Raw genomic sequence first — 21,804 nt, 5'->3', positions numbered from 1 at the left:
AATGTAAACATTGTTAAATCAAAATAACAATTTACTGTTTTTATCCAAATGTAACATTTAATCATGCGCTTTCGCAGTTTAAGTTGCAAGTTATCATTACAGAAGAATGACCTCATTTTTAAAAATGTGCGGGCTATCTCGATTCTACATTTTATCTCTTTATCTGGATCTAGTTGTTCAGTAATATGGCAACCAAGATAATTAAAACTGGGTACTCTTTGAATTATATGATCATCAACATATAACTGTGAATCTTGGTGGGCCAAACGGCTAAATACCACGTATTGTGTTTTTGAACAGTTTATGTTTAGGCCAAACTCTCTTCCCACTGTGTCAATGGCATTTAAAAGGTGTTGTAATCTATTCATATCATCACTTAAAATAACTGTATCGTCTGCATATCTGATTGTGTTTATCAGAATTCCATTAACTTTCACACCCCATTACATGCCGTTACAAGGGATGCTTTGTAAGTTCATCGATAACATGTTTATACGTCCAACTTATGCTAATAGGATAGCTAGGTAGGGACTGGGCAAGCGGACATGCTTCGTAGGTCAAAACAACACAGTGAAATGGAATGAATCCTGAAGGCAGATGTGTTGTGAAACAGAGAAAAATGTATTATTAATGAGAAAGACAACATTCGAGGGGGAATGTTCTTAAATGCAGCTAAGTTCTAAATAGACTTATTGTAAACAATTGTAATATTGTGAAGGTCTTTGCTCGTAGATTGAAAATGTATCTTGTTTTATTGCAATAAAAATTTTTTGATGATCTTTCCGGGCCCTCTTAAAATGCGGGCCCGAGGCAGGTGCCTCACTGGCCTAGTGGCAAAATAGGCCCTGCGTGTAGTTATCAGGGTTGTAGTTGACAAGGTCTGCTCACCTCGCAAATTTCCCCATGAATATATGCAAATAGGGTACTCCCTGTATCATTGGAGTAGGGAGGTCGAGTGAAGTCCCACAGCACTTAGACCACAATATACCCATTGTGCATCGTCCCAAAAAGCTGCCGTCCTTAGCTCATTGTCCATTCTGTCATTTTCATGAAGGTAGACAAGGCACCAGGGGACATGTCTCTTATGTGGGCAGGTGTAGATTAGGGTTCATCCAACGCGTACTCTCGTATTGAAGATAGCTCCGAACATTCACATAGAACATACTCGGCAGTTTCATCGTCTTGTTCACATTTCCTGCATAGAGGTGTATCTACTAGCCCCAGTGTATAGAGGTGTTTGCTTAGTTGACAATGGCCAGTTAAAAGTTAACTGCCTTTTCTGCTTATTCCCAAGTACTTTTCTGATGCTGACCTCCCAAGGTTCCTTAGTGTTACCTTGGCAAGTCGAAATCCTGGCACTTCTTCCCACTTTTCAAGGTTTGCGTATGAGAGTGACATTTGCCAATTTCCGTGATTATTGTAGTTGACCAGCCAAAAAGATCACCAGGTCTCAAGAGTCTTAGACCAGCCGTCTTGCTAGCTAGCCGGTCAGCAATGCAATTGCCTTTAATTCCATTGTGTCCTTTAGTCCACATCAGGATAACGTTGTTACCATCCGAAGCTTGGGCTTGGACTCATGATACTCCACTACTTATCCTGATATTACACGTTGTCTATTTAGGGTTTGTAGCGCTTGTCTGGTACAAATAGGGTACTTTGGATGTAACACAGACTTTGTGACAAAATATATTGTCTGAAAGATAAAATAATCAATTAGTCGTGTATAATGATTGTTAGTTGTTAGTAATGGTAAACACTACGTTGTGGATACTTATGCTGTGCTGATTTGGAAAACAATGCCAAAAGGTAATAGTAGAGTGGCAAAATGTGCAAAGTAATCACGGATTTAATATGACCATTCCCCACTACAAGCTTAAAGGTAATGCTGGGCCTTCCTTCCAAATAAATATAATCAGAATTGCTCAAAAATGCCAATGTGAGCTTAATAACTAAAACCCGGCGACCTGATTGGTCGTCTAGAGATTTTGAGAACTAGGCTGCTGTTCGTTTCTATGGACATGTTTTTAGACGGTTTTTGCCATCTTCATTTATTTATTCTTGCCCTATACAAAGCACTCTTTGGCACAGTGGATAAAATTTATTTTAATTTCATCTGAACCAAGATACCAGAACTAAAATTACTTAGATTATAGTCCAGGGCGGATCAGTTTTGAGATGGACGTTGAGAGGTGACTCAAATTTTTTTGCAGAAATTGCTTGAAAATAAATCAAATAATGATATTTGAGTTATCCTCCCTCTCAAAAAGGTCCGGAACATTGTTTAAATAATCAAAATGTCAAAAATTGAAGGAAAAATTCGATTTTTTTCTTCGTTTTTTGATTATAACTTTAAAAGTATTCATTTCCGAGAAAAGTTGTACTAACATAAAAGTTGCGTATTTGAATTTCCTACAATATAAAATTGGTTAGAAATTTAAAAAATAGTCACCCTAGTTGCAAAATAGCAATAATTGCGAAAAAACCATACAAAAACAAGTATTCGCATTTTACGTTTTTCAACCATTTATGATACACTTAGGACCTTCATATTTCACCCAGAAAAACTTAATGATACAGTAAAACAATACTGTAAATTTCTTTAAGATCGGTTTAACAGATTTTGCAAAATAAATTTTGCAATCCAGCTTTCGCAAAAAAATTTAATTTTTTCAAAATGTTACAGGACTGAAAATAAAGCAGATAGCAAGTTAAAAATTTTTTTGCTTATAAAAGTGTACTGTACCTTTCATTTGCAATTTTCAAAATTAAAATCGATTAATTACCACGGCGTCAGAAAATTTTTGAAATAAACAATAATTTTTGGTGCTACGCGCAGGACAGCGGTGTTCGATTCACACAAGTTGATTTCCACCAAAATGTCTTCCAATCTTTATCTAATATATTATTTTCTTACTCTATATTTTCTTGTATTTTAATATTTTAATTCCACAAAAATCAAACTAATTTTATTATTGTTTGTGAAATATTGTTTAAACAATTGCATATGTTTAAAAATAATAAACTTTTAATATTTAAGTTAAAATATATGAACAAAGAAAATTTTTGCTAATAAAATTGTTATATCAAAGGATAGAGTATGTGTTTTTATTTTGCAATAAACAAATTTATTTATTTACATCGAAATGTAATAAAAATTAAAATGTATCAATAATTATCAAAGGTCATTGGAATGCCGAATCAGAGCAAACTATCCGCTGTCCTGCGCGTAGCACCAACAATTAATGTTTATTTAAAAAAATTCCTGACGCCGTGGTGTTAATCGATTTTAATTTTGTAAAATTGCGAATGAAAGGTACAGTACACTTCTATACGCAAAAAAAATTTCAACTTGCTATCTGCTTTATTTTCAGTCCTGTAACATTTTGAAAAAATGAATTTTTTTTTACGAAAGCTGGATTGCAAAATTTATTTTGCAAAATCTATTGAACCGATCTTAATGAAATTTACAGTATTGTTTTATTGTATCATAAAGTTTTTCAGGGTGAAATATGAAGGTCCTAAGTGTAGCATAAATGGTTGAAAAACGTAAAATACGAATACTTGTTTTTGTATGTTTTTTTCTCAATAATTGCCATTTTGCAACAAGGGTGACTATTTTTTAAATATTTAACCAATTCTACAACTTTTCTCGCAAATGAATACTTTTAAAGTTATAATTAAAAAACCAAGAAAAAAATCGAATTTTTCCTTAATTTTTTGACATTTTGATTATTTAAACAATGTTCCGGACCTTTTTGAGAGGGAGGATAACTCAAATATTATTATTTGATTTATTTTCAAGCAAGTTCTGCAAAAAAATTTGAGTCACCTCTCAACGTCCAAATGTACTAATATTTTTACAGATGCGCCCTGGTCTATTACGGCTCAGACTTTTTATGTTCTTTTTTACACATTTTAATACATAAAATCCATGTGCGAGATTGATTTGTCACTAAAAAACATCAAATTATCTTAATATTAGTGAAACTTATAGTACTCTACAAATTTTAAGTTCGTTAAATATCTACTACTTTAGTTACGTAGTTACCTAAACGTGAAATACTAAAGTTGTTACTAGATAATAATGTTTTCCGTACAACCATTTCCAAGCCAATGAAGACTGCAAACAAAGTTATGCTGTAAATTAATATGCTAATGTCTAAAATAACAACGTTAAAATATATGTTATGGTTAACAAACTGGTAGAAAGTTTCACCGAGTTTCACGTCAAAAGTTAAGAGTCACATACTTCCACAAACTCTGTTTAAAAAGAACGGGAACAACAGGTAATTATTATATCCGGATATACAGGGTGATTGATTAGTGGGGTAAAGCTCAGTAGATCCGCTATAGTAATAGATAGCAACAGAAGTTAATATCAGAAATTGTAGCCAACTTTGAGATTCACATTTCAAAATTAATTACAATGTTACAGGGTGTTCGATAACACCGTGGCTGACCAAACTTATGTTTCTTTTTAATGGAACACCCTGTATTTTATTTTATATTTAAAATTCTGTTAACTTCTTCATCACAAAAATATAAAGGGGTAGTTATGTTATACAGGGTGTTTTCAAAGTTATAACAAATCTTATATGAAAATCGTAAGAAGTTCAACCCCCTGCATAAATAAAAATAAGCACAGCAGCAATGGTTTATTAATGCCATATTTTTTTATTTATGGCCAAAATTTTTAAAAATGATTGTAATTGCTAATTTTCTTTATATTAAATACAGGTTGAGCCAAAACGCAAGTACATTATTTTCTTGGTAATTTTAAATGGAACACACCCTGTATTTGATGTTACTATTGAAAAGAACCATTACCGCACTTTAATTTGTATACAACATTCCCTATTTCTGAATTTATTAGTTTTCGAGTTATTTTCATTTCTCAATGAACCAGTACGTGGCCACCCAGATCACCAGAATTTAATAAACTGGACTTATTGTTTGGGTTATGTTAAGAATGAAGGTTATAAAATACTTTCAACAACAAGGGATGAAATGAAGAACAGAATACAAAGTGTATTTCGAAGTGTTAATTTACAAAGGCTTCGTAGTGTTAGTAACTCATTTAATGACCGTTTTCAGACATACATAAACGTGTTTGTAGGTCATTTTGAACACCATTATATGTGATTAAATTATATTTAAAATATTTTTTAAAAGTAGCTTTTAATTTTTTCAAAAATGTTTTGTTTTTTGTTTGATACATTGTTACATTTACATACAAAAGTAATTTTTAATAACTGTTTTCACAAAATGTTGTTATGTTGTGGTTGTGTTTTTTTTTAAATTTATTACTAATAAATTATTTGTCTTTCTTTATTTGCTACATTGTTACATTGATTACCGGATTGATAGTCAGTAATATCATAGTAAAGTGTCAGTAGTAATTGCACAAGAGCTCCAAAATTCTATATTAATTTTAGAGATCGAGTGCAATTTGTGGCGATTATTTCATGAATAAAACTGTTCAAAACCAAAATTTTATTGTAATTTATTTATGTAAGTAGAAATTAGCACAATTAAACACACAGTTGTTATAAATATTAATATGATTGTTGAAAGTCATCACTTTTATAATTTTTAAAACATTAATTGTCATTAATGTCACTGAATGTATTTTTTCGTAGCAACGAAGGACATCTGACGTAATATACTTGACGACGGGAAATTATCAAAAATTATCAGTTTAATTTAGATTTATGTAGCTTTCTATTGGTCAGAATCTCCTATGAATGAAATAATCAGTTTTAGACAATTCAGTCACGGCTAACTTAAAATTTGCAAAAATTTAGACAGCTAATTAGTAATTTGCTCGAAAAAATGAAAATATCTCGAAAACTAATAAATTTAGGCATAGGGAATGATATACCGGGTGTCCACCTATATTTTCCACCATTTTAACTGCCTATAACTTCTAAACGGCTCAAGATAAAAATATGCGGTTTTCGCTGAAATGTTTTACTCTAGTAAAAGTTTTGTCTGAATGGATTGAATTTTTTATACCGCTTTCAGATACGAAAAAAAAATGGCGGATTTTTGAAAAAAACGTTGTTGACATTTTTTTAGTGGAACACCCAGTATATTTTTTTGTAATTTGAAAGAAAGGTCATTCACCTATCCAGCGATATAAAGTTTTTCAAAATCGGTTGTCAAATCACTGAGTAATTAATTTTTAAAATGAGAGGTGCAACGTGGATATCACATACCTAAATAACATAACTAATCAAATTGATATTATATTATGTGATTTCCAAATTGCATCTCTCATTTTAAAAATTAATTGCTCACTCATTTGACAACCGATTTTAAAAAAAATTATATCGCTAGATAGGTAAATGACCGTTTTTTCAAGTTACAAATATATACTGGGTGTTTTAATAAAAAAAAGTCAACATTTTTTTTTTCAAAAATCCGCCATTTTTTATTTAAACGCGATATAAAAAATGGTCATTTACCTAAAAACTTGAAAATCCGGTTATTTACCTATTCAGCGATATAAATTTTTTTAAAATCGGTTGTCAAATGAGTGAGCAATTAATTGTTAAAATGAGAGATGCAATGTGGAAATCACATAACATAATATCAATTTGCTTATATTAGTTGTTATTTAGGTATGTCATATCCACGTTGCACCTCTCATTTTTAAAATTAATTACTCAGTGATTTGACAACCGACTTTGAAAAACTTTATATCGCTGGATAGGTGAATGACTTTCTTTCAATTCGCAAAAAAGTATACTGGGTGTTCCATTAAAAAAAAGTCAACAGTGGTTTTTTCAAAAATCCGCCATTTTTTTTCGTATATGAAAGCGATATAAAAAATTCAATCCATTCAAACATAACTTTTACTAAAATAAAACATTTCAGCGAAAACCGCATATTTCTATCTTGAGCCGTTTAGAAGTTATAGGCAGTTAAAATGGGGGAAAATATAAGTGGACACCCGGTATAAAAATTAAAGTATAGTCTGGGCAGATTATCGGAGAATGGGCCATTTTTGGGGAAAGTTATTTACCACCAATTTTATTGATGAAATCGAATCTCATGATTGTATATATTAATAATATAGGTACGCAAAGTCCGCAGAGAGTGTGCTACTTTTTTTATACACAAAATGGCGCCCGAAAATCGTGTTTTTTTCAACTTTTGCTCTATAACTCTAATGATTTTAACTTTACACCAAAAACACCCAAATGAAAATTCACCGTAATTAAATTCTGCAGAGACGTGTTTTTCCCGATTTACTTCGACGAAAATGTTCTCCGGAAAATGCGGGGTTTTCCAACAAAATCTTTAATTTTCAACTAAAATTTTAGATAAATAATTATTTATCAATAATTAAATAACTTGGTAATATAAAAGCTCTTTTCATATATAATATAAATCCAGAAGCCGATAGAAATTGAATGAATAGTTTAGAGATAATTGAATTGTTAATTAAAAATTTACGGTCGCTATAATAACCACAATAATTATGATACATAAGAATAACTATAATTTTTGTATAAAAAGACTGTACATATCTAATGTACTTTACAGAATTAAAATGGGACTACTTGAGCGGCCTCAGGAATATTTTAAAATTATAAACAATTTTTTGGGTTATAAACAAATAGAATATCTTGGAAAATATTAAATTAAATTAAATCGAGAAAACGGTATTGAAAAAAAAGCGGCAGTGCGCTTTAAAAAAAAACGTTTAATTGTGATGAGTGGTTCCTGAGATACAACCGGTCAAAGGTGGCCGGCATTTACGGCAAAAATATAAATAATAGGATCACAATTTTCGATCCATCACCTTTTTATTTTTGTCCTTTTTCTCCAGACCAATTTTTATATCTTTAAAATACTTATAACATATATTATTATAATAAAAACTATCGATATTACGAGTGAAAATTGCCAAAAATAGCAAAATTCCAATCAAAAATTAGGTTGGAGAAAATGTAATCTCAAAGTTCAATATCGGTATACGTTAAAAAAATGCATTTTCTCGGCTTCCCATGGAGCAATTTTCTTCATTCTTTTTTTGTTCTTAATTGACTCGAGTAGAGCCTTCTAACTAACGCATTATTGAATGTCAAAGTTGCTTTTGTTTATTATAACAACTTAATTTATTTATTATAATAAAATTTTTTAATTTGTTTAAATAAAGATTGTTTCAATAATTATAAAGCTTTCAAGTGAGAATATTTGTGTTTTTAACGTTAAAAGGTACACTTGTAGTAAGTTTATCTAAAAAAAGTCTATAAATGGAAAAAAATACGTAGTTTTATTTTATTATAAATAAATTAATCTATTATAACAAAACAAAAGCAAGTTTGACATTAAATAATGCATTAGTTAGGTGGCTCTAGTCGAGTTACTTGGGAAGAAAAAAAGAATGAAGAAAATTGCTCCATGGGATGCCGAGAAAATGCATTTTTTAACGTATACCGATTTTGAACTTTGAGATTACATTTCCTCCAACCTAATTTTTTATTGGAATTTTGCTATTTTTGGCAATTTTCACTCGTAATATCGATAGTTTTTATTATTATAATATAGGTTATGAGTATTTTAAAGATATGAAAATTGGTGTGGAGAAAGAGGACAAAAATAAAAAGGTGATGGTTCGAAAATTATGATCCTATTATTTATATCTTTGCCGTAAATGCCGGTCACCTTTGACCGGCTGTATCTCAGGAACCACTCATTACAATTAAACGTTTTTTCTTTTTAAAGAAGCGCCCTGCCGGTTTTTTTCCGTTTTCATAATTTAATTTAATTTAATATTTCCCGAGATATTCTCTTTTTTTATAAGCCAAAAAATTGTTTATAATTTTAAAATATTCCTGAGGCCGCTTATATAGTCCAATTTCAATTCTGTAAAATATACTAGATAGGTACAGTGTCTTTTTATACAAAAATTGTAATGTATCATCAAAAATTCTTATGTATTATAATTATTGTGGTTATTATAGCAACCGTAAATTTTTAATTAACAATTCAATTGTTGCTAAACTGTGTGTTCAATTTCCATCGGCTTCTGGAATTATAATCTACACGAAAAAAGATTTTATATTACGAAGTTATTTAATTATTGATAAATAATTACTTATCTAAAATTTTAGTTGAAAATTAAAGATTTTGTTGGAAAATCAGCATTTTCCGTTGAAAATTTTCTTTGAAGTAAATCGGACAAAGCACGTCTCAATGCAGAATTTAATTACGGTGAATTTTTATTTGAGTTTTTTTGGTGTAAAGTTAAAATTTTTAAAGGTATAAAGCAAAAATTGAATAAAACACGATTTTCGGGCGCCATTTTGTTTATAAAAACAGTAGCACACTATCTGCGGATTTTGCATAACTATATTATTGATATATAGAATCACAAGATTCGATTAGAATAATAAAATTGCTGGTAAATAACTCTTCCTTGTATTTTGCTAATTAGCTATTAAAATTACTGAAAAAATAATGTACTTGCGTTTTGGCTCACCCTGTATTCGATGTAAAGAAAATTAGCAATATCAATCATTTTTGACAATTTTGATAATAAATAAAAAAATATGGCATGAATAATTTATTGCTGTTGTGCTTATTTTTATTTCTGTAGTGAGTTGAACTTGTTAAGGTTTTCATATAAAATTGGTTATAACTTTGAAAATACCCTGTATAACACAACAAAGTTTTATAGTTTTGTGATGAAGAAGTTAAGAAGATTTTAAATATGTATAAAATGGAATACGGGGTGTTCCATTAAAAAAAAAACATAAGTTTGGTCAGCCACGGTGTTATCGAACACCCTGTAACATTCTAATTAATTTTGAAATGTGACGCTCAAAGTTGGCTACAATTTTTGTTATTAACTTTTATTGCTATCTATTACTATAGCGGATCTACGGAGCTTTACCTCACTAATCATTCACCCTGTATTGTGAGTATAGGTAGCGATGGATCATGGTCCATTGTGAAATTAAATTATTGTTTTCTGTGTTAATTTAGGATACATACTTATTTCGTTATTTAGTTTTAAACACGTATTGACAGTTTGATTACAAACTATCTAAATATTACTAGTTTACAAATTTTGTAAACTTATAAACCTCATTTTTAAAAAAATTTAAAATGATAAGTAACTTCATTTGTCGATTGAGGCACTGCGATCTCATAAAAAATATTAATTTTAGAAAGTCTAATCCTTTTTAGACATACCTGTCAAATTTTAATTCGATGCAGCCATTAGTGTATTTTTGACAGCTGCATAAAGTTGACGTGTTTGAAAAAATGATGCAAATGGACAATATAGTTATTTATGAAACAGTTCGTGAAGTATGCTTTTTGCGAACGCACGCGATTTTTAGAGCACGAGCTACAACGGAGCGAGTGCTATACATCGCGTAAGTTCGCAAAAAGTACTTCACGCACAGTTTCATACAATATTTTATCTACGATAAACAAATAAAAAAACTGTAACTCTTCGTCACTGGAATCATTTCTATTCTACAATTTTTAGAACTTTGACATTTAAAAATCCTAACTACTTTCAAACCACAAAACTGTCAAAAATTTGTTGTAAGTCATATTGTCATCACCATGACAATGCGAAAGTTAAGAATATTTGATTATATGAAAGTGTGCCAAAAAACCCACTGAAAGTGTGCGAAAAAGTAAATCCCATTTAAAATACATTGTTACTTCACACACACTTTAAACCCTTCACGCACTGCTATCTATGATGACAGTTTTCACAAACTAAAAACTTATACATAATATGACAGTTTGTGAAAACTGTCATAGCAGTGCGTGAAGGGGTTAAAATGTGCGTGAAATAACAATGTATTTTAAATGGGATTTACTTTTTCGCACACTTTCAATGGGTTTTTTGGCACACTTTCATATAATCAAATATCCTTAACTCTCGCGTTGCCATGGTGATGACAATGTGAGCAATCAGTTACAACAAAATTTTTGACAGTTTTGTGGTTTGAAAGTAGTTACGATTTTTAAATGTCAAAGTTCTAAAAATTGTAGAATAGAAATGAATTCCAGTGACAAAGAGTTACAGTTTTTTATTTGTTTATCGTAGATAAAATATTGTATGAAACTGTGCGTGAAGTACTTTTTGCGAACTTACGCGATGTATAGCACTCGCTCCGTTGTCGCTCGTGCTCTAAAAATCGCGTGTGTTCGCAAAAAGCATACTTCACGAACTGTTTCATAAATAACTATTTGCTCTCTAAATAAACATTATTATCTGAATGCTAAGTTTTCAATCCAATGGCATATAAAACAACATAATGTTATTCTACATCCCACCAGACTGAAAACAATGGAAGCCTTTTCTAGTTTATTATTATCTAAGAATAAAATGGCGAAGGAAAAAAAATCTGCACCAATATTATGAGACTAATGCAGTCTTTCATCCTACACCGAAAAATTTTAGGTTAATGATTAAAGTATTTGATTAAAGATTGAAGATAGAAGATTGAATATTGAAGATTGAAGGTAGAAGAGGTTTGGGCAGAAAGAAGAAATTCTGGCTAAGAAACTTGAGAGAATGGTTTCAAATACCAGAAGCTGCGAACATAATACATGCGGCACAAAAGAGAGAAACCTATCGTTTGATGGTCGCCAACCTTCGGTAGAAGACGGCACATAAAGAAGAGAATGGCCGTATATCTACATTGGATGCACTACGACTACGTACTGGATATCTCACCGATGCAGTTACACCAAAAGATGTAAAGAAAGTCCTCGATATGGTTCAAATGGATCATAAAGTGAAATTACGTGAATTGACATAGCCCACAAGAATTATTATAGAGCGCACTAGTTAAGGATGGTGGTTATTGACAAAAAGCCGGTTTTTGGTTATACCGACTTTTTTTACTTACGGTTTAACCTGGCGTTTACAACCGGTCAAAAAACCTGTTAAAACCTGTCTAAAAACCGGTGTTTGTTTTTTTAAAATATAGCCAATACTCAATAGGCTAAAATGTTAAATTTATACCTATTGCAATTTACTTTGTCCAATTTTTCTCCCGAAAAATTTCTCAGCAACTTGAACTTAAAAATTTTCCCAGACTCTTTCAAATTACCCTAAAATTGGTCAGAAATACCCACGGTTATTAGACTTTATTACGGTTGCCTTGACCGACGGTGGTGGGAGACATATTTTTGACTTTACGTCACAAGAGTACACAATCCCATATTTTTAAATGATTTTCGATCATTGAATGTGTGTTATTGTGTATATATGTGTATTATTTGTGTTATTATTAAATAATAAGACAAATAATACAAATTTTATCTTTATACCTGATTGTGAATCGTAAAACGGGCCATAGGAAACTCAATGTAAAATTCTAAATTGTTGAATTCCGGCTTCCCTAATTATTTTACATCAAAAGTCATGAGAGAATACTTGTAGAGAATTAAAATCTGTATTAAAATCAAAAGTTAAAATTGTTCTACGCTTTAAATGCATTCCAAAATTTTGAAAAATATGATACATTTGCCATTTGGTATGCATGTAAAAGTTAGGACACACGTTACTATTTAACTGACAGTGCTCACACCATTGACTGAATAAAGAATCTTTATTATTAATACTTTCTCCGCAGCTGAGGGTATCTTATCATCTGTATTGTTTTTAAACAATAAATGATAAAATAAAAGTATTGAGAGTTCAAAAATGTGAACATTATTGCATTGTGTGCGGCCTAATTTTGGGCTGAAAAACTGAAATGTATTACATTTTTACAAAATTTTGGAATAGGTATGTTTAATTCGTAGACCAACTTTAACAGTTGTTTTGAATACAAATTTCAATCATCTACAAATAGTTTCTAATGTCTTTTGATGTAAAATAATTAGGGAAGCTGGAATTCAACAGTTTAGAATTTTACATTGAGTTAATGCAAAATTTTGACGCAGGCAAAATTCTCAATGTGTTTTAATTGTATTCATTTTTTTCGAATCATGAGAAAACTAATAAATATTTTTGGAAAATTTAAACTCAGAATGAAAGACTACATTATTACCGAGGGCCGAAAGTCCCTGAAATCTTCTATAATGTTTATTTTAATAGGTTACAGGGCTGAAAATAAAAGAGAAGTGTGATATTTAATTTAAAATATTTCATTCAATAGAAACTGCTTGTTTATTCTAAGGGGCTTTCCGCCCTCGGTAATAATGTATTCTTTCATCCTGCGTTTAAATTTTTCTAAAATACTTAGTTTTCTCAGGATTCGAAAAAAATCATATTACGATTTAAATGACAGTACACTCTCGTGACGTAATCGCACCCTTAATGTTCATTGGTTAGTCGATCTAGGCAACCGTAGTAATGTCTAAGAACCGTGGGAAATACCGCTAAATACATTGTATTGCGTTGTGTCAATTGGGAAATTCCCAAAAGTGATGTCCCGTCTACCGATTATTCAGTAGAACAACTTATTTAGAAACCTCGGAGGTGTAACCAGAGATAACCAGAGCTGGCATGTAGAGTAATATTTTTGGTATTATTTTATGTGCTATTAGATTGAAAACTTAGTCTTTTGCTAGCAGTTGCCGCTAGGGCATCCCTGCCATTTCATTCGTTGCAATCCGTAACTGCACGCCGCGCCGGTGTTTGTCCTGGTTGGGTCCGAGAGAGCAGCATATGTGCCTCCTGATGAGAGACTAATAAGTTTCAAAACCGGTAGAGGTGCTTGCTGCACTCTCTGATTGAACTAGAATATAATGCGGTTGTAGTTTCGTATTGCAACGATATTGAAAATGGTTATTCATTTTAAAAATATATAGAAGAATTTTTTGAAGTACGTCTTTCATTTCAAAGGTGGTTACTTATCAGACCATCTAGTAATCATAAAATTTATTAACCAAATTTACTTTTAGGGTATGACTTAATTGAATGGCTAATGGAGCGCCTAGGAATCGAAGAATCTGGTGAGTTAATTTACTTTAAATGTCACTAACAATTTGCAGATTTGTATTCTTTCAGTTTTTTAAGTTACCTGTTCAGTTAGCCTTCTGGCTCTAATTTTGAATGAGAAACATTTTAATATACACTAAGCAGCAAAATTAACGCACCACCTTAAAAATGGGACATTTTTGATGTCTCGAATTTCCTAAACCTGTTGTTCGCTTTTAGGGATTTCTTTAGTATATTATAGCCTCATTATTTAAGAATATCGATGTAGTAATATTGTTGCTAGACAGCTAAACGTTATTGTATACTGGGTGTAAAAATCATGCTGTGTTTCTTCCTTAAAGTTCGGAACATCCTGTGGAATATTCTTGTATATAAAAAATATTGAAATTAAAACTAAATTGTAGCCTTAGGGTTTCTTAACATACAGTTTTTTGATTCATTCACTTATGTTAGATAATAAAAAAAATTAGGTTCGTTAACAGTTGATCACGTTTTTATCAATAAATTCTTATTTTCTGCTTAGTTTTATAAACAAGCCTAAAGTTGGCTATTAGACCAGGTCGCATCTGTAAAAATATTAGTACATTTGGATGTTGAGAGGTGACTCATATTTTTTTGCAGAAATTGCCTGAAAATAACTCATATTTTTATATATTTGGGTTATCCTCCCACTCAAAAAGATCCGGAACATTGTTTAAATAATCAAAATGTTAAAAAATGAAGGAACAATTAGATTTTTTTCTTGGTTTCTTGATTATAACTTTAGAAGTATTCATTTTCTAGAAAAGTTGCACCGACATAACAGTTGCGAAATTAAATTTCCTAGAATCTAGGATTAACTGAAAATTTTAAAAATTGTCACCCTAGCTGCAAAATAGCAATAATTTCAAGAAAAAAACATAAAAAACAAGTATTCGCATTTTACGTTCTTCAACCATTTATGCTAAACATAGGACCTTCATATTTCCCCCAGAAAAACTTTATGATATGATAAAACAATACTGTAAATTTCATTAAGATCGGTTAAATAGATTTTGCAAAATAAATTTTGCAATCCAGCTTTTGCAAAAAATTCAAAATGTTGCAGCACTAAAAATAAAGCAGACAGCATGTTCATTATTTTTACATATAAAAGAATACTGTACCTTTCATCTGCAATTCGCAAAATTAAAATCAGTTAACTACCACGGCGCTAGGAATTTTTTTAAATAAACATTATATTAGTTTTTGGTGCTACGCGCAGGACAACGGATACCTTCGCTCTGATTGGGCATTCCCATGACCTTAGATAATGATTGATAAATTTCAATTTTTAGTACATTTCGAAATAAATAAATAAATTTGTTTATTGCAAAATAAAAACACATACTCTGTCCTTTGAAGTAACACTTTTTTAGCAAAAACTTTCTTTTTTATATATTTTAACTTTGAAAATAAAAGTGAATTATTTTTAAACCTGCAATTGTTTAAACAGTTTTTCACAAACAATAATCAAATTAGTTTGATTTTTGTGGAATTAAAATATGAACATACAACAAAGTATAGAGTAAGAATAGAGTAGATAATATATTAGATAAAGATTGGAAGAAATTTTGGTGGAAATCAACTTTTGTGAATCGAACACCACTGTCCTGTGCGTAACACCAAAAATTAATTTATTTAACATGCTCTACAGACCTTGGAGGCCTAGGGCTTTACAACTTAACAATAACAATTTTACATAATACAAATAACAATATATACTAATGTCTTATATTTATTATATAATTTGATTTAATGACTATGTAAAAATTGCTGCACTATGTTTCTCCACTGTATCCTGTTTTTCGCTTTCTCTTTCCAGTCTGTAATTTCCATCGATCCTATATCTTCTTGAAACTTTTCGTGCCATCTTTTTCTTGGTCTACCTCGTCTCCTTGTCCCAACTGGTTTTCTTAATAGTATCTTCTTTGGCATTCTTGACCTATCCATCCTCTCGACATGACCTGCCCACCTGATTCTTTGTGCCTTTGTGTATCTTGTTATAGTTGGTTCCTTGTAAAGCATCCTTAATTCTTCATTAGTTCTTCTTTGCCAACCATCTGCCGTATTTTTTCCCCCGAAAATAGTCCTCAGTACCTTGCGTTCCCATCTCTCTATCATTTCTTCTTCTGTTTTGTTTAGTACCCATGTTTCACATCCGTAGGTGACTGTTGCTCTTATTACAGTTTGGTATATTCTAATTTTCGTCTTTCTTGATACGTAATTTGACTTTAATAATTTTTTTAAACTGCCGACCTTTCGGTTACCTTTAGCTATCCTGTGCTTTAGTTCGTTTTGCTCGTGTCCTTTTTCATCTATAATGGCACCTAGATATGTAAAGTGATTTACTCGTTTAAATTTATATTCTTTTCCATCGAACGCTGTTAACTTTAGCATATCTACAGGTTCTCTTTCTGTGTTGCCTAGCACCATATACTTCGTCTTTTCTTCATTTATTTCTAGGCCGAATTTTTTTGCCTCTCTGACTAATCTTCTCATGATTTTCTTTAATTCGGTATTAGTTTTTGCTAGCAGTGTAAGGTCGTCGGCGTAGGCCATGCATTGATGTTCGTTACGGTAGACCGTTTCTTGTGTTTCTATTCTGCTGTTCCTTACAATTGTTTCCAAAACTAGGTTAAATAACACAGTTGATAGAGGGTCACCTTGTCTAAGTCCTTTTTTGACTATAAACTCTTCCGATTTGTGACTGTTCCACACTATTTCGTTAGATGTCATATTTAAGGTAATTCTTATTAACTTGATTAGCTTTTCTGGTATTTCCATTTGCCGTAGGGCTTCATACATTTTTTTCCTATTAATTTTGTCATAGGCCTGCTTAAAATCTATGAATAGTGCATATAAAACCATTTTATGTTCGTAGCAGCTTGTTTGGATTTCTTTTATGTTAAATATTTGCTCTGTCGTCGATCTATTGTTTCTAAAGCCTGCTTGGTATTCTCCTATTAGTTTCTCTGCGTATACCTCTAATCTTTCTCTTACAATCCTAGCAAATATCTTATAGCACACGTCCAGCAAAGCAATACCCCTGTAATTCTGCAACATCGTTGCATCCCCTTTTTTATGTAATGGGATTATCCAGGCTTTGGCCCACTCTTCAGGCATCTTTTCTTCTTTCCATGTAAGTTCTATCAGTTCATACACCTTTTCCAGTAGTTTTCTTCCCCCTGCTTTCAGCATTTCTGCACTTATTTCGTTTGGCCCTGGACTTTTATTGTTTTTCAATTTGCTTACAACTCTTTGCACTTCGTCTTTGGATGGTTCGGCTATTCTTATATCTGCACCCTCTGTTCTGTCTTCGTCCTCTCCCTGATCTTCATCATCACTGTTTAGTAACGTTTCGAAATACATTTTCCATTCTTTCATAACTTTTCCCGGCTCACTTACTAGCTCTCCTTCTCTGGTCTTTATGTAGCTTGTTTTGCTTTGGTAACCTTTTTCTACTTTTTTTACCTCTTGATAAAATGATCTTATTTCATTGTTTTTAAATTTTTCTTCTATCTCCTGCAACTTTTTTTCATTGGATTCTCTCTTTTTCTTCCTGCAACTTTTCTTTAACTGTTTTCGTACGTGGTTATACTCTTCTCTGTTTTTGTCGTTAGGGTTGGTCAACATACGTATTCTTAACTTTTTCTTCTCTTCTGACAGCTCTGCACACTCCCTATCAAACCACTCCTTAGTTCTTGTCTGTTTTTTAATTCTGGGTATCAATTTTCTGCTTACTTCTTTTGTAATGTGTTTTATTTGTTCCCATCTTTCTTCTACATCTGTGGCTTCATTCTTTGTTTCCAAAAACGTTTTTTCTATTTCTTCTTGATACTTTTGCCTGGTTGTTTCTTTTTTCAGTTCAGCTACTTCGTATGATTTTGTTCTTTTTGCATCCTTTTTTACAACTATTTTTTCTTCTACTTTACTTTTACATTCAATTTTTACTAAAAAATGGTCTGAACTGCAGTCTGCTCCTCTCATACTTCTGACATTTGTAATAAATTCCGCGTGTCGTTTTTCTATCATTACATGATCAATTTGGTTAACGGTTTTTCCGTCCGGAGATGTCCACGTACCCTTATGTATCTCTTTCCGCTGTAGCTGTGTACTTCTTACCACCATATTTTTTTCCATTGCAAAACTTATCAGTCTCTGTCCGTTGTCATTTGACTCGTCGTGTTTGCTATGCTTTCCTACTGTATTTCTGTAGATTGCCTCTTTCCCCACTTTTGCATTTACATCTCCCATTATAATTTTGACGTCATGTTTCGGTATCTTTTCATATTCCATCTCCATTTTTTCATAATATATGTCTTTTATCTCTTCATCTTTTTCTTCGGTAGGGGCGTGTACATTTAAAATGCTTATATTTCTTTTTTCCCCTTTTATTCGTATATAACACATCCTCTCCGATATGGGATTAAAACTCATAATCTTTTCTTTTAGACCTTTTCTTATAATAAAACCTGTTCCCAACATCCTATCTGCTCCTCCACTTTTGAAAAAAACCACATTTTCTAATTCCGATATTTCTGACCTCAATTGTTTTGTTTCTTGTACCGCTACAATATCCAATTTATATCTCCCTACTTCTTTTACTAATTCCTTCATGGCTCCTTCCTCATAGGTGCCGCGTACATTCCATGTTGCCATTCTTATTTTCTCTTTTTTCCCTTTTTCCACTCTTCTTTTTTCTTCACCCATTTCTTTACCTTTTTCATCATTCTCTACGTAGTCAGACTTTTGATCTCTTGGCTTTTCTGCCTTATGGTTTTGTTTTGCCTCGTTATCTTGTTTATACTTCGTATTATCATTTTCCAATCTCATGTACTTGTCCGTTGCTTTAGTCGTTATACTTTTTGTAGTCGTTTCTGCATTCCTTTTTAGTTTTTTGGGAGTCCTCTCTGGCTGTTCTGTGTGCTCTCTGTCAGTTTACCATTATCCTTATCCCATTTCATATCTTTTCCATTAATATTTAGCTTCATATACCCTATTTTTGTTGTATTACCCTTATCTTTTTCCTCCTTCGCTATTTTCCTAATTATAGCCTGTATCTCTCTTTCCATTTTTGTCATGTCAGACTCTATATATACTCCTTGTCCTGTTATGTTTCTAAGTTTACTTTTGTTCCTTAATACCGAGATTTTATCCGTCATATTTTCCATTTCTGCCAGAAATGATTTATCACCAATTTTATTTCCTTCCCTCAGTTTAACCTTTATTTGCAGATTTGCTTCAATAAACTGTTCTAGTTTTTGTTTAGTAGACCTGTTATCATTGCTATCGAGAGTTAATCCTTTAATTATTATGTTCTTTTTTCTTTTATCCTTCTCAATTCGTTCTATTCTGTCATTTGCTTCATTGAGTCGTTTTTCTAACTCCTTATTCTTCTTCTCCAGCTGTCTGACGCAATCCAAGGTTTCTTGTTGCTCTCTGCGCAAGTTTTTTAGTTCAATCATCATATCTTCATTTCTTGACATAATTGTCTGCATCATTTGTATCATCTGTTCATTTTGGTTATCACTCTTAGTCGGAGTTCTCCTCGTTACCTTGCTTTTTCTGAATAAATCTTCCGCATCGTACCCATCCCTACTTCTCTTATTCCCGTTCTCTTCGCTGCTGCTTTCATACTCCACTCTTGCCGGTCCCGTCTTCTTAATTGCTCCACCTCCACCACTGGCCATTTTTAAGGATTATATTAATTTGTGAATTTATTTATCAACAATTATGTAGATAAAAATCTGATTGTTTACTTTTTATTTTGTTGGGTATCGATTAGTTGTTTAGTTGTTTTTGTGGATTATCAGTCACCCAGCGCCAGAATTCCTAGTGTCTAATGTATAATATGTTGTCTATCAATTGGTGCTAAATATACTCGCAAATGAGGCCTTTGGAATATGTATGCAAATTACTGTACAGGTCTAGTGTAAAATGTGTTGCCTATCGACCGGCGCCAAAAATTACCCACAATTCAACCTTGCGGATGGGTAATTTCTACCAATCGATGTCACAACACCTTATATTCCCACAATTTGTTATCTTTTCGTCCTTATTCGATGGTTTATTTGTTCACTAACACTCTCACTGTTAAGTATTAATATTAACTTTTTCCCTAAAACACTTTTGTAAATTAAAAAGCTCGTTACTATCCGAAATACGGAGAAAATAGCGGAGCAAATAATTTGCAATGTTTATCAATACAGTGGCGTCTCAAAAATTAATGTTTATTTAAAAAAATTCCTGCGCCGTGGTAGTTAACCGATTTTAATTTGGCGAATTGCAAATGAAAGGTACAGTATTCTTTCATATGTTAAAAAATCAACATGCTGTATGCTTTATTTTCAGTGCTGCAACATTTTGAAAAACTGAATTTTTTTTGCGAAAGCTGGATTGCAAAATTTATTTTGCAAAATCTGTTAATCATATCTTAACTAAATTTACAGTATTGTTTTATCATATCATAAAGTTTTTCTGGGTGAAATATAAAGGGCATAAGTTTAGCAGAAATGTTTGAAAAACGTAAAATGCGAATAATTGTTTTTTTATGTTTTTTTTTCGCAATATTTTTGCAACATTTTTGCATATATTTTGCAACAAGGGTAACAATTTTAAAAATGTTTAGTCAATATAATGTTGTAGGAGATTTAATTACGCAACTTTTATTTTAGTGCAACTTTTCTCGAAAGTAAATACTTTTAAAGTTATAATCAAAAAACGAAGAAAAAAATGGCATTTTTCCTTCATTTTTTGACATTTTGATTATTTAAACAATGTTCCGAACCATTTTGCGTGGAAGAATAACTCAATTATTATTATATGGGTTACTTCCAAGCAATTTCTGCAAAAAATTAGAGTCACCTCTCAACTCAACGTCCATCTCAAAACAGATCCGCCCTGGACCATGATAAATTAACAATTTGATAGATGCCAAATTCTTAACAAACAAAAAGTGTGTCGCTTGTTGATTGTTGTGATTGATATATTATTTAAAGTTTCCATTAAGTCCGTAATTTTTTTTATTGTTTGGTGGAAATGGAACGTGCTACAAGGAATTTGACCCATGATCAGAGGGTTCAAGCAGTAACCTTACACAGCGAAGGTCTTTGCTACCATGCTAAAAGGTTTTAAATAAGGTAAGTAAATGAATAAAAAAAAACAGAATGTTAATAAAGTCTAAGGCTAAAATTTAGTCTTAAAGTCAACAGTTAATGTCAACCCATGATCAGATGGTTCAAGCAGTAACCTTACACAGCGAAGGTCTTTGCTACCATGCTAAAAGGTTTTAAATAAGGTAAGTAAATGAATAAAAAAAACAGAATGTTAATAAAGTCTAAGGCTAAAATTTAGTCTTACAGTCAACAGTTAATGTCAACCCATGATCAGAGGGTTCAAGCAGTAACCTTACACAGCGAAGGTCTTTGCTACCATGCTAAAAGGTTTTAAATAAGGTAAGTAAATGAATAAAAAAAACAGAATGTTAATAAAGTCTAAGGCTAAAATTTAGTCTTAAAGTCAACAGTTAATGTCAACCCATGATCAGAGGGTTCAAGCAGTAACCTTACACAGCGAAGGTCTTTGCTACCATGCTAAAAGGTTTTAAATAAGGTAAGTAAATGAATAAAAAAAAAACAGAATGTTAATAAAGTCTAAGGCTAAAATTTAGTCTTAAAGTCAACAGTTAATGTCAACCCATGATCAGAGGGTTCAAGCAGTAACCTTACACAGCGAAGGTCTTTGCTACCATGCTAAAAGGTTTTAAATAAGGTAAGTAAATGAATAAAAAAAAACAGAATGTTAATAAAGTCTAAGGCTAAAATTTAGATTAATGTCAACAGTTTTTATAT

General features: G+C 31.6%; 1 protein-coding gene across 2 annotated transcripts in view; it reads left to right on the top strand.

Moving 5' to 3' along the window:
• LOC114333236 (regulator of G-protein signaling 9) overlaps positions 1–21,804 on the top strand; it is a 578,543-nt gene that overhangs the window by 261,286 nt on the left and 295,453 nt on the right. For both annotated transcript variants that reach the window (XM_050645501.1, XM_050645500.1), the window contains exon 4: positions 13,897–13,947. In XM_050645501.1, the coding sequence (XP_050501458.1) occupies positions 13,897–13,947 (51 nt within the window). The remainder of the gene's footprint in view (positions 1–13,896; positions 13,948–21,804) is intronic.

This window comes from Diabrotica virgifera, chromosome 3 (assembly GCF_917563875.1).
Source record: "Diabrotica virgifera virgifera chromosome 3, PGI_DIABVI_V3a".
Classification (NCBI taxonomy): domain Eukaryota; kingdom Metazoa; phylum Arthropoda; class Insecta; order Coleoptera; family Chrysomelidae; genus Diabrotica; species Diabrotica virgifera.
This window is presented reverse-complemented; position numbering and strand designations above follow the sequence as displayed.